Genomic DNA, 15,724 nt, shown 5'->3' with positions numbered 1-15,724 from the left:
CCTTTTATGGTTCCAATGAGAATAGGCGACCCATAGAGACTAAAGCGACTCCCTCAAGGTGAGCCGCTCATAACTCTATTAGGAACAGGAGGCCAACAATTTCAGGAGCAGGTGCAATACATGTGCAGCATTGACCCGCAAATTTAGGTGGATGGCATCTTTTATGCTATGCTGATTTGCATCTGGTGGGTAGCATCTTAATTACAATTTAGCTGCTGGTTCTTTTTGTTATTTAATGGCTAATTTGTCATTTCACTTTTTTATATTTCTCTAATTTTATATCCTGTGGTAGGGTCGTTTTGATTTTGCCCGAATCACAACAACAGTGATGGATTGAGAACTCGATGCGCGGCCAATACAAACTATGTGGTCGGACTGCGTAGCTGTGTCGAAACTGTGTCAAAACTGGATCTGCTTCTATATTGACGCTTCACAGGTACATCCACCGTGCATTGGAAACATCTCCCGTAAATAATAACTTATAAATAGGGGAGATGTTCCCAATGCATTGTAGGATATGCGTATGAGGCCGGTGTGAGGCGCCCTAGACGGAGCCCATCTTCGTCTTTACACCATCCACAAGGCCCAGCCCATAAAACTTTGGGAATGTCGCGACCCGCAGGCCGCAGCGCGGGCGTTGTCATTATAAAAACCACTCAAGGCATTCGAACTTGCCAGAACGCAAAACAGATTGCGATCTTGCTCTTGATCTTGAAGGCGCAGCGATCTTGATCTTGATCTTGATCTTGATCTTGAAGGCGCAGATATAAAGAAGGAACGATCACGGCATGGGTTTCGACCCAGAAATCACGCATCCCATGTCTATGCTCCAGCTCGGGATGACTGATTTCGGCCACTGTGAGTTGTGTGGCTCCTCCCTAAAGAAACGATCATCTTCGGATCTGCATCAAGAACTCTGCACCTCTGAGCCATTACACAAAAAGATCATGGTCGATCCAACGTTACCGCCAAAACCTCGCTCAATCTCAGACATGGTCTCATCTCCTGTCCCCACAAGCACTTTTCTTGGTTCTTCCTTGTGGACTCTCCGCCGGTGCAACTCTGCGCCGAACCCTCCGTCCGAAAATAACAATCTTCCACCACCTTCCCCACAGAAACCACAATTTCTTGATCGATCACAATCTTTCCCCACGCCATCACCACCTGCAGCACAACCGCCGGTGGCGACTGCTTTAGACAGGCTTCGTTCTTTTTCTAGCTCATCTGACACACCAAAGACACCCATGGAAACGGAGATGTTGCCATCTTGTCCACCTTTGGTTCCGTCCACCATTCCCTCTGCAGTTCAAGAGCCAACCAAGAAAAATGGCGCATGCCAAGAAACTACAACGACACCGCCCACAAAAGATACAATCCGATCATCCGATTTCGGTCAGACGCTCTCCAAGATCACCAATCCTGCACTGTCAGATCCTGTGAAGGTGGAGACTTCTGCTACGAAGGTAATTAAAGATTATTTTGGAATCGGGAATAACTAATCCGGCACAAGCTTAAGCTGGGTTTACTTCAAGTTCAAGCTGCTTTTAATTGTTTTCTATCAGATGTAAATAACCATAGGAGCTCTGTTTAATTACAGAGATCGGAGCAGATAAAGAAACGACTGATACAGATAAATGAATGCTGCAACGAAATAATGCAGGAGGTAATGGAAGAAGAAATCGATGATGGAACCAACAACAAGGTCTCAGTCTCTATCATATATATCATTTTCCCTTGATTTTGTTTTTGTTTAAATCAAACTTGCTTGTTAATTAGTAATGTTTGGGGTGCAGGAAGTTTCAGAGATTAACGAGGAAGAAAGTGTGACAGTTGGGAGAGAGGGAGAAGTTTTCAGTGTCCATTACAAGTGTGGCTGTGGAAAAATGTACCGTGTTCTTATCATCTGAGCTCTAAGAAGACCATTTGTCTGTTTTCTGTGTTCTATATATAGAGACGTAATTTTGATTTGGGTTTTGTTACTTCACATATATTTGTGCTATATTTTTTTTCTATAAAAAAAACAGACTTTCTGCTGTTAACACAAGTCCAGCCTTAATTTGCCACGTGGCTAACTAAGCAATTTTACATTGACCATTTTTATTCAAAGAGATTACATCCAGATGCTTGCCTAGACCATGGAAACCGGATTCAGTCAGTTCAAAGCCCATTCGAACAGCCATCATAGCCTTGGATTGGGAATATCTCCCCATGAAACATAGTATAGAAGTATGGAGATATTTCCAATGCAAGGCTACGATGGCTGTTCGAACAGTGTTCGAATGGGCTCTGATGGACAGGATGCATTAGCCACCTCATCACTACACATGGATTAAAATGGGTCCATGGGTAGGGCCCATTTTGATATAGACCCAGGATAGGACAATGAACTTGGAACCGACCTTGCCATTCCCCTCGTCTTTTCTTACCAGGAGTTTGAAAAACAGAAAAGCAACGGTAATAATAACTGTATTTAAAACCATTGAGATTGAGGAACCAAGCACAAGCAGAGCCTGTTCACATTTGATCCTTTCGAATTCTACGGTTAAAAGAAGTGTAAATGGAGAAGTGAGGAAGAACTCAACACTAAATCTTACATGGGACTCATGTATTCTATTTGGGTTATTGGAAATTATAATTGGGAGAAGATCTATACATCCAAATAGACATTAACTAATCCTTTTCTCACTACTTTTGAAAATGAAAAAAAAAAGAGAGAAAGGAAGAAGAAGATTTTTGAGAAACTAGCAGATGGGAGCATGGCTTGTACGTATATTTTAAGTTAAGTATTATATAATTTCAAATCAAACATGTAAAAATATAATACAATAATGTAACGGATCATCAGTTCAAAAATGAACCCTGAAGCAATGATGTTTTTGAATCGATTAGGGGTCTGGTTCTCGGGTCAAATGGTTCGACTGTTTGAATCAAACGGACAGCCCATTTTGACAAAAAAATAAAAAGAAATCAACCAAATCGTTGAATGGTTCGAACGCCTGGGTCAGTGGTTTGCTGACCAAATCAATTCTAGGGTAAAATGGAACTGGTCCCTGACCGATTCCTGGTTTTTCTGATCCAACCGTCAGGTCTGATCTGGTTTTGAAAACCATGATTTAAAGTGAGCTATGTGATCACAATCCAAAGGTTGAATAGTTGCTATAAGGTTGGAACCACTGTCTTCTTTCTTGGGACATCTCATGCACCTCCTTCACACATTCATGAGCTATTTTCTGCATATTTTCTCTCGTTACACAAAAAGGCACAAAGTTTTGTGGCATTGCATGAAGAGGGTACTGATCAAGGCCCCACCTCTTTCCAATTTGGAAACTTTTGGCTTGAGAAGAAATGGTTCTTTTGCTGCAATTAAAGAATAGTGTAATTCTAATATGAATGTTTGTAATGTTCAGTCATGTTTATGCAAAGAGAATAGGCTATAGAAAATTAAAATCAGTGGAGTAGGGACATCCCAAGAGCTGTTGACAAACATAATAGGGTGAGAGGATGGCATATCAAGAAGAGATCAAGTAGAGGCAAAGGGCAATGGTACTGGCTCAAAGAAGATAACAACATAAAGTAATTCCATAAAATTGCCAATGTAAGAAATTTGGATAACAGAATTAAATGGCTGAGGGTAAATGGAGAGTTGGTGTAAGATGAAGAATCGTGAATGCTATATTAGCTCTTTTCAGGGAACAATATGTCAATTTAAGAAAACTGAATGGCTTACATTTAGCAGACTAGCCGGTAGAAGAAGTGAAGAACCATTTACTGAAGTTTTGAAAGCAATAAAGGAGATAAATGGCAACAATGCACCAGTATCAAATGGTTCCAACATTAATTTAAAATTTTTAATAGATTTTGTTTGATAATAGTAGGACATACCAAGTTACAGGAATCATCTTCTCACCTGGAGGATTTTAAATTTACTAGGCAATATATTTGATAATATGATAGCTACTTTTCTTCTTACTCATCAATGCTGTCGTGGCACAATGTTTCTGTAAATAAATCCATAATTACCAAAATATGCATGTTGTATAATAATAATAATGTATTTATTTACTATGATTCTGATATGGTAACTGCTGACATTGAAATTAATGAAGATTAGTGAATATAGAGTGCCTACTAACACTGATGTGTCCTTTATTTCATAATTTAGTGAAGTTGCTTTGCTTGTACTTTTTAAAATTTATTGGATAATTATTTTATGTCCCCACCATTCAAGTATCTTTAGTGTTTTTAGATGGACTCCAATCCTCTTATCATCTTACAGGTTGGAATTATGATATTAACTATAACTCTTTCCTGTTTTAACTGAGTTATCTTTCATATAATCTTGCTCAGGTCTTTCAACCTTGGATTCAGCGAAGACTTGAATACGCAAAGCATGAGCATGTAATCTCTGGAATTTTGAAATATCTGAAAAGGCATTCATTAGGGAAGCTTCTCAAAGATGATGGTGAACCTAATGAAGATATTATAAAAAGGTTAGTCTTTGTTAAACCTTTCAAAATTCATATTCCCTTTTTATGCACTCAATAAGTAGGGATTGTTATATCCTCTAGCATTACTTGATCACTGTCTTGTCAATGCAATCACAGGTTATTTAAGAAAATTGATGCAGATAAGGATGGACACCTTTCAATTTCTGAGTTAAAAGCCCTGATTATTGTCAATACAATCACACCCTTTTCTAATTCTAGTTATGGGCATGTGCACCAAATATACCATGCCTTTGAGTGCTGGATTGAACATGTCAAGAGTGAAATAGAAGTAGGTGTTTTTTGTTAGAACAGGGAGAAGAATGGTGAAGGATTTTCTGCAATGGCATATAAGAATTAAATTTTCACACTTCTTTTCTGTAAAAATTTCAAAAGGAAAGAAAAAACAAAAGGGGTATTAAAGAGAAAAAATGAAGTACAAACTTTTTATGAAGCTCAGATGGATGAGTTAATTATAGACATGGTGGTCTAGACAACCCTCATTAATTATATTTTCTGTATCTGCTATGTAATCCCCTATATGTGGAAGAAAAAAAATACTGCAGCCATTCACCTCATTTACAGGGTATAGTTTATCCTGTTAAAGACTGGAATGACAGAACAGGATTCGTGTAGCTCACCCCATATGGTCGGGACAAGGCTTAGCTGAGTTGAGTTGAGTTTATCCAGTTACAGTATTGCACTATATCAATTATTGCAATTAGATAATTGTGATATGCATCTTGGGCAACCTGTGCTTCATGCAGGTTATATGTCCATTAGACCAGGGTGATAACGGGTATCCCCAGCCTGAGTTAGGGCTGGGCTGGGCCTAGGTCTATATGTCAAAGCCCAACCTGAATCTGTAGGAAGCCTGGTCAATTCGGGGCTGGGCCAGAGGCGTGTAGGACTGGGTCAGGCCTGTCTTGGCCCAATACGTAAACTAATGATAAGCCATATTTTGTGCATAAAGTACAGTACTGTAGCCCGGTTGGTATTTATTCCAAGCTTTCACAAGTTCATTAATGCCATATTCATATAAGAGTTTTTTTTCCTAACAAAAACTAGATGGAATGTAAAAACAATTGCAAGTTATCTATAGAAAATCGCTCTAATGACATAAAAAGTAAATATTAACAATAATCAAATGAATTTTTATGGCTGAACAGTGAGACTGCAATCTTGGTTGCCTGGCCTAGGCACTAGGCTCATCTTAGGCCAGACTAGAGCTGTATATCAGGCCTGATGGCTGGGCCATTCTAACCCTTGTATCTGATGCTAAGCATGGACTAGCCCTGTAATGCCATATCTTCACATTTAGCCTGTTGCTATAGGCAATACATGAGTTGCTCTGAATTGTTTGGCTTTATTGAATGGAGAATGCTTATTCTGACAAGTTGGTGCAGGCTCTGCCTGCTACATGTGCAACCACAAAGTATGGTTTTGAGCACTTCTGCCTATGGAAACGAATCTATCATTAATCTGCAGAATTCATTTTAACTAGATTCATTATTATCAATCTTACCATTGTCAGAGGTGCAAAGTATTTAGGTGTAGGACTGAAAATGGGTCTTTTCATTCTTGGGTTGAAGAACTGATATTCAATTTCCTCTTGCAGTGAGTCGAGCAAGGCAAGAATAGGCCGTGCACTGAGAAGGATTTGGGCGAAGCGCTTGAAATGGACACGATTAAAAGAGAAATTCTATTTAAAATGGGCAGAAAGCATAGCAGAAGCAGCAAGAAGTGGTGGGGATGACCAACAAGAACTAGATTGGGATAGCTATGACAAGATAAAAGCAGAGATAGCTAACCGGCAGCTTCAGTGGGCTGCAGACAAGGCAAAGGCAAAGGAACTTGCAAAACTAAGAGCAGAGAGAGCAGCAAAGGCAAGAGCAGAAAAGATGGAAAGGCTTGCCCAAAAGAGAAAAGAGAGGGATCTGAAGGCAAAGGCTAGAGAACAAACACAAAAAAAGATCCAGAGAAAATCAAAGGAGGAGAAAGAAGAGTTGGCTATTTCAAAGGAGTTAAGGTTGAAGGAGAGACTGACGTCAACACAGACATTTCTTATCCAAATTATTTAAGTTGAAAATCTTATTAAGTGAATTTGTTTATGCTGAAAGGTGGGGGATCTTTGATGGATCCTTCATGGTTGATCTCCTATGCCACACGATGGTACAATGTATTCTGGATACTTTTCACATTTTCTGTTGACAAAGCACTCTGCCCAGTTGTGTTATTATTGCCATTAAGCTCATTTGAACTAATATGCTTGGTTCTTTCTGTCCTTCATAAGAATATATGCATGCATGTACCAATCTTTTGTTTTACTGATACTATTACATGTTTGTGGGGAACCAGATTCACAAAAAGAAGTCTATGGATTCTAAAATTTCCATGCAAAAGAACATGGTGAATGGTCATCATCTAACTATTGAAAAATTGGATCTTGAGTTTATAAGAAGAGAGAAAATGCGAAGAAAAGTTTTGCTTGCAGATCAAATCCGGGCTGCCAAAAGCAAAAGAGTGGAATGTGTAGCAGGGGAAGCAGTCACAAACTCTTTGGTTCATCCTCCGTGAGCGAGTTAGACGGTATGATCAGCACAAGTGGTTGGAAACACGAGGGGTGGATGAAGAGAGCTTGGTTCAGGCCCTACTGAATTCTTGTACAAACCAAGAATTTTGAATGGAGAATGTTTTTATAAATTTTATTGTAATTGATTTTTTTTTTCAGTTTAAATGAATATAGAAAAAACAGGTAATAAAAAAAGTATACTTTTAGCGGCAGTAGAAGTTCAAGGCTGCCGCTAAAAAAACACGTGCCAAACTTACAGCGACAGCCAAATTAGTATTAGCGGCAGCTTAGGATTTATTCCGGCAGCCACGAAAACTACTGCTAGAACATCTAGTGACAGTTCTTTTACTAGCAATTTGCTGGCTGCCGGTAAAGTCTCTAGCGGTAGTTTTAGGGACATTTTTTGACTGCCTCTAAAAAGTCATTTTTCTTGTGCAAATTGAATTTTTTAAAATCCTTATACCTTTTATATGTTGTATTTGAACAATTTATTTTGGATATTATGATAATTAATTAATCTTTAAATTACATTTTTTATTTAAGTCCTTTTTTTGTCAATTGTCATGAGATTTGTGTTAAGCATGTATTAAAGTGATGAATCAATAAAAGTGCATGTGCAAAAAAAAATGTTGGAATTAGGATCTAAGTGGTTTAGACAAAACCTAAAGCGGCGGTCATTTAGGATCTAAGCCGGTGATTTAGACTGCCACATAAAGACGCAAGTGACGTTTCACAAAACCGAACACGACAGCCATATTGAATCTAGCGGTTCAGACTGCCGCCTAAAGATGCAAGTGATGTTTAACAAAACCTAAGACGGCGGTTCAAAACATTGCCTTTAATAACACTAAGTTATTCACCTATTTGTATTAAGATTTAAGAAACTAAACGCAAATGGTGGAGAAGTGAAAAAACAAAAGAAAAGAAGAAAGAATTTTTCAAATTTCAAATTGGATTTGCGTTAGAAAGCTGGATTCAAAAAGAGAATGTTTGAATAGATGGAGAAATATGGTTATTTTCAACAGAGGGTTGTTTGATTGCTAGCAGTAAGCATGCCTTCTCTTTTTAATTTTTTTAGCCCTACTCCATAATCATTTTTTTTTTTTAAATCTTTAGATAGTCTGAGTTTAGGTGTTTCTCAAATTTGCATGCAATGTGACTGAGTCTTATTTAACCCATAAATGGATTTTGAGCTGGATACCCGATCCAATTTCAATGGAAGCAACAACAGTACTGGTGGATTTATGCGCTCGGCTTGCTCAAGCTGATCTTCATGATATGATCACATTTTTCAAGACAGATCAACTTTAGAAGGATTTTAGAGAGACCTTTAAATTAAGCAAAGGAAAAAATTAATGGGTGCATTAGCTTTCCGGTTATTGTTCTTTGGGAACAATTAAAAGGAAAATGAGGCAAGTTTTAATCAAACAAACAAAAGTAAAAACTAATCTTTCTCATTCTCATTAATAGGGTCCATACTCCCTCTCTCACTCCCTCCTCTCTACTCCTCCCCCTCCCCCCTTTTTACCCCTAAAACTACAAGATGTAGTCTCTCTCCCCTCCCTCTATGTCTAAGCAAAAAAAAAAAAAAAAAAAGAAAATGAAACCAATCAAACAATTTAGACAATACTTTTCACTATTACAGATGGGAAGAACGTAGAAGGGGACAAAGCCTAACAAATTGTATTTTAGGATGGGAGCTTAGTGAAAAGAACACTCAAAAAGAAAATCCACCAAGTTAAAGAGAGCTCCTATCCAGTTCCCTCTTGTACATTCACAATAAACTTATAAGCCTTGCAATTATGGTACAACAGTAATGAATCTCCCACTTCTTTTGGCATAGAGGATGAGCTAGCATTTCAGTATTGAACCATACTGGCTGAAAATCTAACATAGTTCCCAAGTTAAGTTAATTAGATAAAACAAATACTATAACTAGGGCTTCATATGGGACCCATTAACAATATATATTCATTTTATCCCATTATGGAGGAGAGAGACCTAAATTCTCTCTCTCCTCCCTTCTCTGTTCCTCTCTCTTCCACCAACCTCACCATTGCCATCTTCCTCCAGATCATCGGTGTTGGACCACCACCATCCCTTGGTGGGCTTACACCTTGTCTGAACTATATGTTGTCAGCTAGATCAATCTTGTTTCACCATTTCATTCTGTTCAGTGTCATGGCAGAGCTAGGAAATTGTTATAAGGGGAGCCAAAACGTAAATGAAGTATGGATAGGCCCATAAGGGGGGTCAACCATTGAGATAGAGAGTGGGGGGAGAGGAAAATTTACATGGAAAGCTATATTATTACAGTGGGGATTTTCTGAAACATGGGGGGGGGGGGGTCCGCCCTTGGTCATATTTGTTATTAAATTATGGATGCTTAAATCATTTGTTATTTTCCACCCAAGTCCTTTTAGTTCTGCCCCTAGCTCTTCTAGCCCCTTCAACTTGTAACAAATTTTTTTTTTCCTAACATGTGTTGCAGATGGTCATATACGCACATGATCGAATCTTCTCAATTTTACTTTCTCTTGTAAATTGATAGTGCATGATCTGGATTCTCTTAGCTAGAGGACAGCTCAAACGTCGTTCGCTTTGCTATCTGGTCAAACTGCAAGAGAGAAACACTCAGAGGACCCAGGGTGGCTTACCTAGTGTAGGTGCTTTGGTGCTTAAGTTAGTACTCTGATATGCGAGCTGAAAGCTTGAACGCTAGTGAGCAAGTAATTGCACGTACCTTGTGACGTTGGTGTTTGTGCCTTTATATAGGTGAGCTGCCGTAGGTCTTACGTAACACTTATGAGATCCTCGGCCCGTGCTACTAAGAATCCGTTTCGCACCAGGAGGTGGACTTCGTGTTAGTCGATAAAGTTTATTGAGTCTGTCCGATCCAGGCGGGATAAGGATAAGGCTTGCAAATGTGGAATATGATCCTGAAGAGATCGAAGACAGATAGATAGATTCTAGAAGTTGGCCACGTGTCACCTCGGTAGGTTGGGCCATCACGAGTTGCTTGGACCTCGGTCTTGGCCGAGGTGCCCAAGGTACCTGAGCTGACCTGACTCGCTGAGGTGGTAGGGAATATTGAGCCATCACCTAGTTAGGAGGTCGCTTCCACGTGTCCAGGTGTTGATAGGTCGGCCCAAATTACCCCTCATCATAAATAATAACAGAACTTGTATTTGATGATGTCTGCTTCCATGCAACCTACCAACATATTTAAGTAGTTGTACACAACCATACCAGTCTTTGAAGGAAGTAGGAACAGCCTCAAAACAAAGTTCCATGAAACCAAAAACAAAGACCGTTGTAAAGTCATGACACTTCCAACTTGCAAAAAAGATTCATCATTATCTAAGCCTTGTCCCAACTATATGGAGCTGGCAACATGAATCCTGTTTGGCTATTCCATTATGTTCAGTGCTGTATCCATTGTTAAATTATTGGCGCTTAATTGTTTCTTGTTGCTTCCATTCAAGACCTTTTTCTTTTTGCTCTTCAACTTATAACACATCACTTTTCCTAACAGGTGTTTAATATAGTCTTCTATGTATATGACCAAACCATCTCAATCCACTTTCATTTCATAACATGTTGGAGCTACTTATGTTCCTTCACACGACTCCATTTCTAACCCTGCCCTTCTAGTGTTACCACACATCCATCTTACTCTAATTTTATGGGCAACATCCTCCACAATCTCTTAACAGAAGAGATGACATTGAATCATCTTTCAATCTCAAATCATAATTGTACTCTGATTTGTATTCCTATTATTATAATAAACATTACATATATTTAGTTTTCACCCTACTTATTTTAAAACCTCTTTGTTCCTAATTCTTGTAAGCAAAAAAACTAACACAGTAAAAACAAAAAAGTGAAGGGCCACGAGACACCATGGATTGGGATCTTAGGAGACAAACGGACAAACATACAACCCAAATGCTGTGTTTGGTTGCAATGCAAATAAATTTGCAATGATGCGAAACTGTGACAGTGCTATGATTTGAGTGTAAATTCTGATCTCTTTTTGTTACAAATTTTAGTTTATTTTATTTGATTGCATTACAAATAAAGTAAATTAAGACATGAAGCAGTATAAAGTAAAACCCAAAACAAAATTAAATAGGAATTTGCATTTTTTTTTTAATTTGCACCAGTGCAAGCAAATAAAATTGCACTGCAACAAAACACAACCAAAAGAACAAATTAAAAAGGAAATTATTTGTACACATTGGTATGAAAAGTTGCAGATTGTAATTTCATCTTACCTGATAATTATATTGTTGTTGTCAGGTGTGGTTGATGATCGAATTTGTAGCGAAAGAAGAGGGATAGGGGCTATAGAGAAAGAGGGGGAGCCGACGGTAGAGGTTGATACTTGATAGTGACCGATCGAGGGGTGTATAGAGAGTAGAGGCATAAGGAAAATTTTCCAATTCAAATAATGGTAAGCTTGGGTTGAACACTTGAGCTGCTTGAGCATTTGTTATTTGTTAATAACTTAAAATTTTCAATTGGTCCGACCCGAGGGCCTGGCCCTAATGCAACTCTTGAAGTGTAAGTATTAACACTCTATTACTCAAATCAATTGAAATATGTTTGCAATCCAAGCTTCACTCCAATGGGATTTTTTTAAAACATGCTTTAAATGCACTTTAACTTAGTATAAATTAATTAATACTTTTTTTTATTATTTTTATTAATGACCTAGTTTTTAACTTTTATTAATAGTTCAGAATTAATTGTAAAAATTTATTTATGTAATTATTTGAAATGGAATTTAAATTAGTAAGAATAATTTTAAAAATTATTATTTTATTAGTACAATTATATTCATTTTTATTTTTATAATTTATAAATTAAAATTAAATGGATTTAAAATATATTTTTTTTAGTAACATGAATTTCTAATTATTATAAGATTATATAAGTAGTTATAATTATGATCAGATTTTATGATTGATTATTAATTTTACTATTATTACATATAATATTTTCTGATCTTTTTTATTATTAGTATTTTAGATCTTTTCTTACTTATTAACTAAGAAGAAGAAGAAGTTAAATACTTAATTGGCAATGTGGATATTTTATGAAAGACTTTAGGAATTGGAGACGTTTGAGGAAGAAGTATAGGTAATTGGAAATTTAAGACAATTTAGGCCTTGTTTGGGTTTCTCTACCTTTTCTTATCTTTTTCTTTCAAACCGAACACAACATTAGGAGAAACTTTGTGAGGGAGATGTCATAATTGGATCAGAGGATGTAGATTGTAAAATAAATCAATTTGTTGTTAACTTAAGAAAAATACTCTTGCTCAATTTTCAAGTCAATCTTTGAGTTTTATATAAGGGTTGGGCTTAGGCTTAAGATATACTCCTGATGGTGAGATCAGTTAGGGCTTGGGCCTGAATAGTCAAAGCCTGGCCCATGAACTGATGCTGTGTTTGGAAACGGTGTAAATGCTGGTTCGGTGCATTATTGCACCCCGGTCCTGATTTACTTGTATTTGGGAACAATGTGAAAATACCGCTCAAGATCGAAGTAAACTTGCAACCTCGTCAGAGTTTACTTCGATCTTGAGGTGAAAAATTCCTTCGATTTTAACGAAGTAAATATTCATGCCTTTTTTCATCGATGGAAATAGATGAAGAGTTTACTCCCTCATCCACTAGAACACATCAGTGACACTGTGTGACGGCTAGTTCCGATTCACAAAATCTACCATCGACAAGTGATACGTTCGGTCTCTAGCATCTGAGATCTGATCAGTAGTAATATTTCATCATTCGATTTGATAATCTGGTGAGGTTCCCTACTTTGTTTGCAGAGCTTCTTTTTTCTTCAGCACGCTTTATTTCTTCCATTACTACCATTAATCTCTGTTTGTGTTCTAATCAGCTCTTGATACCGGTGATAGGAAAGAGTGGTGGAGATGTAAGATTAGTGGTCAGAAATGTCTAATTCCAGCGAAGTGGAGATTGAAGTTTCTGATTGGTTCCAGACCTTGACCGAAGACGTCATCACCCGAAGACGAAGACAGGAAGGCAGTTTTCCGGCTACATTGTTATAAGTTTCCAAATACCAGCAAAAGTGCACTGCTGTTTTACATCGTTGCTGCCAAATGAGACGAGAGGAAATCAAACGTACAAAAGCGAACAAAATAAAAACTATCTGAATTCCTCAATTATCTTTCTTAATAAGAAAGGAAAAAAATATTATCGTTGCCGACAAACAGGAAATTGCCTTCGGTTAGATACAAGGAAGAGTATTCTTGACTGAGTGTACGTTTCTTATATCTTCCCAATGGTGATTTCCCTCCTACTGGCAATGGTAAAATATTTTCTTTCTCGTTAAGAAAGAGAAATAGAAAGTCAATCTATAGTTTTCCATTTTGGTAATCAGTGTTTCTCTTAGATTTTCAAAAGAATACAAGAGCAACTGGTTCCTGCCTCTCAAAATTTTGTCTGGCTTTCCATTTTGTGAAGGTTTCCTACCTCTCCCTTCCTTTCCCAACTTTTTCCTTCAAACCAAGCACAACTTTAGGTTTTTTTCTTCTTTCCTTTCATGGAATATCAATAAAGATAGGCGAATTGGGGGAACGACACACAAATTCAATTTTTTGGGGAAGTTGAATGAAGAAAGTATAGAGAGAAATGGGTACCTGTTAGTTTTGTTGAAACGATTGGAAACTGTGATTGAACAACAAAAGTTCTTGTTTTACAATTAAACCAAAGGTGATGACCTTTCCCTATTAATTCTAGATCCTGTTTTTGCCTTTAGATTGATAAGTGATTTTCTTATTCTATGTCGTAGTTATTTGAATAACATGACCAGGTCTCTATTTGTCATTAACAGATTTCATCTGAAGATGGCGTAGTCAAAACTTGATTCAGAGTCCATAGAGCACCGAAAGGCCCAAAAAACATTTATGAAGAGAATGCAAGGGCTAAAGAAGGAAAATGTATGAGCTCACCACACGCTATGATATTGAGGGTTTCATAATTTGCGTCAATGACCTTCAATAGTGCAATGAAGACAGTGCCACCGAGCTTATTATGTAGCTAGAGAATGTTATCAGAGCTCTTCGGCTGGCGCCCAGAGGGCTGTCGTTGCCTTCGAGCAATGGTGAACTTGTTGCTCTAGAAGGACCTCAAGGCTAGCTCTCAAGAACCTCTTTTTCAATTCTTCCCAGTCTTCTCATGTGGCATCTTCTGTTTATGTGCTGTCCCACTGAGTTAAAATGTGTACAATGGGTTGGTTCCCTCTTTTCAAAAGTTCCTATCAAGTATTGCAACCGGGTGGGGCTGGAGTCTACCATTGGACCGAAGAGGGGGTAATGTTGGGCTGGTGGTACAAGAAGAGCCCAGCTTCTTCTTAAGATAAGAGACATGAAAAACTGGGTGTAGTTTACACCCCTCTAGTAAATCCAACCTATAAGCAACTAATTTGATATTTTCTGTCACCTTAAAAGGCCCATAGTACCTTGCTACTAACTTTTGCAAGTTGTGCATGGACAAACTGCTCTACTTATAGGGTTGAAGCCTTGGGAAGACTTTGTCCCCTACTTGGAAGTTGGAAGGTTCTTTCAGATCACCTTTTATCTGCCATGGTCTTCATATGGTTTTGGGCCTGATTCAAATTTGACTTCAATGATGCCAGAATCGGATCCCTCTCAATTAGCTCTTCTTCTACCGCTTGTATCCTTACCGCACCCGGAACATAAATAATTAGAGAGGGAGGAGGTATTCCATAGACCACCTGAAATGGGATAAACTGAGTGGTAGAATGGTATGTGGTCTTATACCACCATTCGACCAATGGTATGTCTCCAATGTCTAGTTGAGCACTTCAGTATGCTCGTCAGTCTAAGGATGGTAAGAAGAACTTATGCACAATTCGGTACCTTGAAGGCTCCACAACTCCTTCTAAAAATGACTAGTAAATGTTGCATCCCAATCACTTACGATGGATGTGGGCATTCCATGGAGCTTGAATACACCATTCAAAAAGACCTTGACCACCTCTTTAGTTGTATACGGGTGTGATAGTGGTAAGAGATGGCCATATTTGGACAACTTGTCAACTACCACTAGGATCGTGGACTTATTAAGTAAAGTAGGGAGGCCTTCAATAAAGTCCAATGCGATATCAATCATATTCTCTCTGGTATTGGCAGAGGGTGTAGCAGCCCAGGTGTGTGCACATTTTTTGACTTGCTTCTTTAGCAAATGTCACATTGTTGGATCCACTCCTTAATCTCCTTCCTTAGCACCCTATGGAGGGTGTTGTGAAATCCTAAATGCCCCCTGGGGAGTGGTGTGCTTCCTCAAATACTTTCCCCCTGATTTCAGAAGTTGGGCTGAGAACAATTCTACCCTTTTTCTACAGAAGCCCATGTTTGAGTTGATAATGGGCTTTAGTGCCTTGTTGTAGGAGTGGTGTACTTCCTCAAACACTTTCCTCCTGATTTCAGGAGTGGTGTGCTTCCTCAAAAACTTTCCTCCGGATCGATGGATGTTTCTTTTTTTACTTCTTCTATCCAGTCTGGGATGGGTGATGAAATGGCTATCAGTTCTTCATCTGCTCTCCTTGACAACGCATCTGCTACCACATTTTCCCTTCCCCTCCTAGTGCATACCTCATAGCTGAACCC

General features: G+C 38.2%; 1 protein-coding gene across 1 annotated transcript; it reads left to right on the top strand.

The window, feature by feature from the left end:
* The first annotated feature begins 693 nt into the window (after positions 1-693).
* Positions 694-1,965, top strand: LOC104590544 (uncharacterized). Its single transcript, XM_010249255.3, has 3 exons — positions 694-1,463; positions 1,598-1,702; positions 1,794-1,965. Exons 1-3 carry the CDS (start codon positions 789-791, stop codon positions 1,905-1,907), a joined length of 894 nt encoding a protein of 297 aa, XP_010247557.2. The 5' UTR covers positions 694-788; the 3' UTR covers positions 1,908-1,965.
* Positions 1,966-15,724: the final 13,759 nt, after the last annotated feature.

This window comes from Nelumbo nucifera, chromosome 3, assembly GCF_055504915.1.
Source record: "Nelumbo nucifera cultivar China Antique chromosome 3, China Antique-T2T, whole genome shotgun sequence".
NCBI lineage: Eukaryota > Viridiplantae > Streptophyta > Magnoliopsida > Proteales > Nelumbonaceae > Nelumbo > Nelumbo nucifera.
The sequence above is the reverse complement of the archived record's forward strand: the minus strand, read 5'-3'. Positions and strand labels throughout refer to the sequence as shown.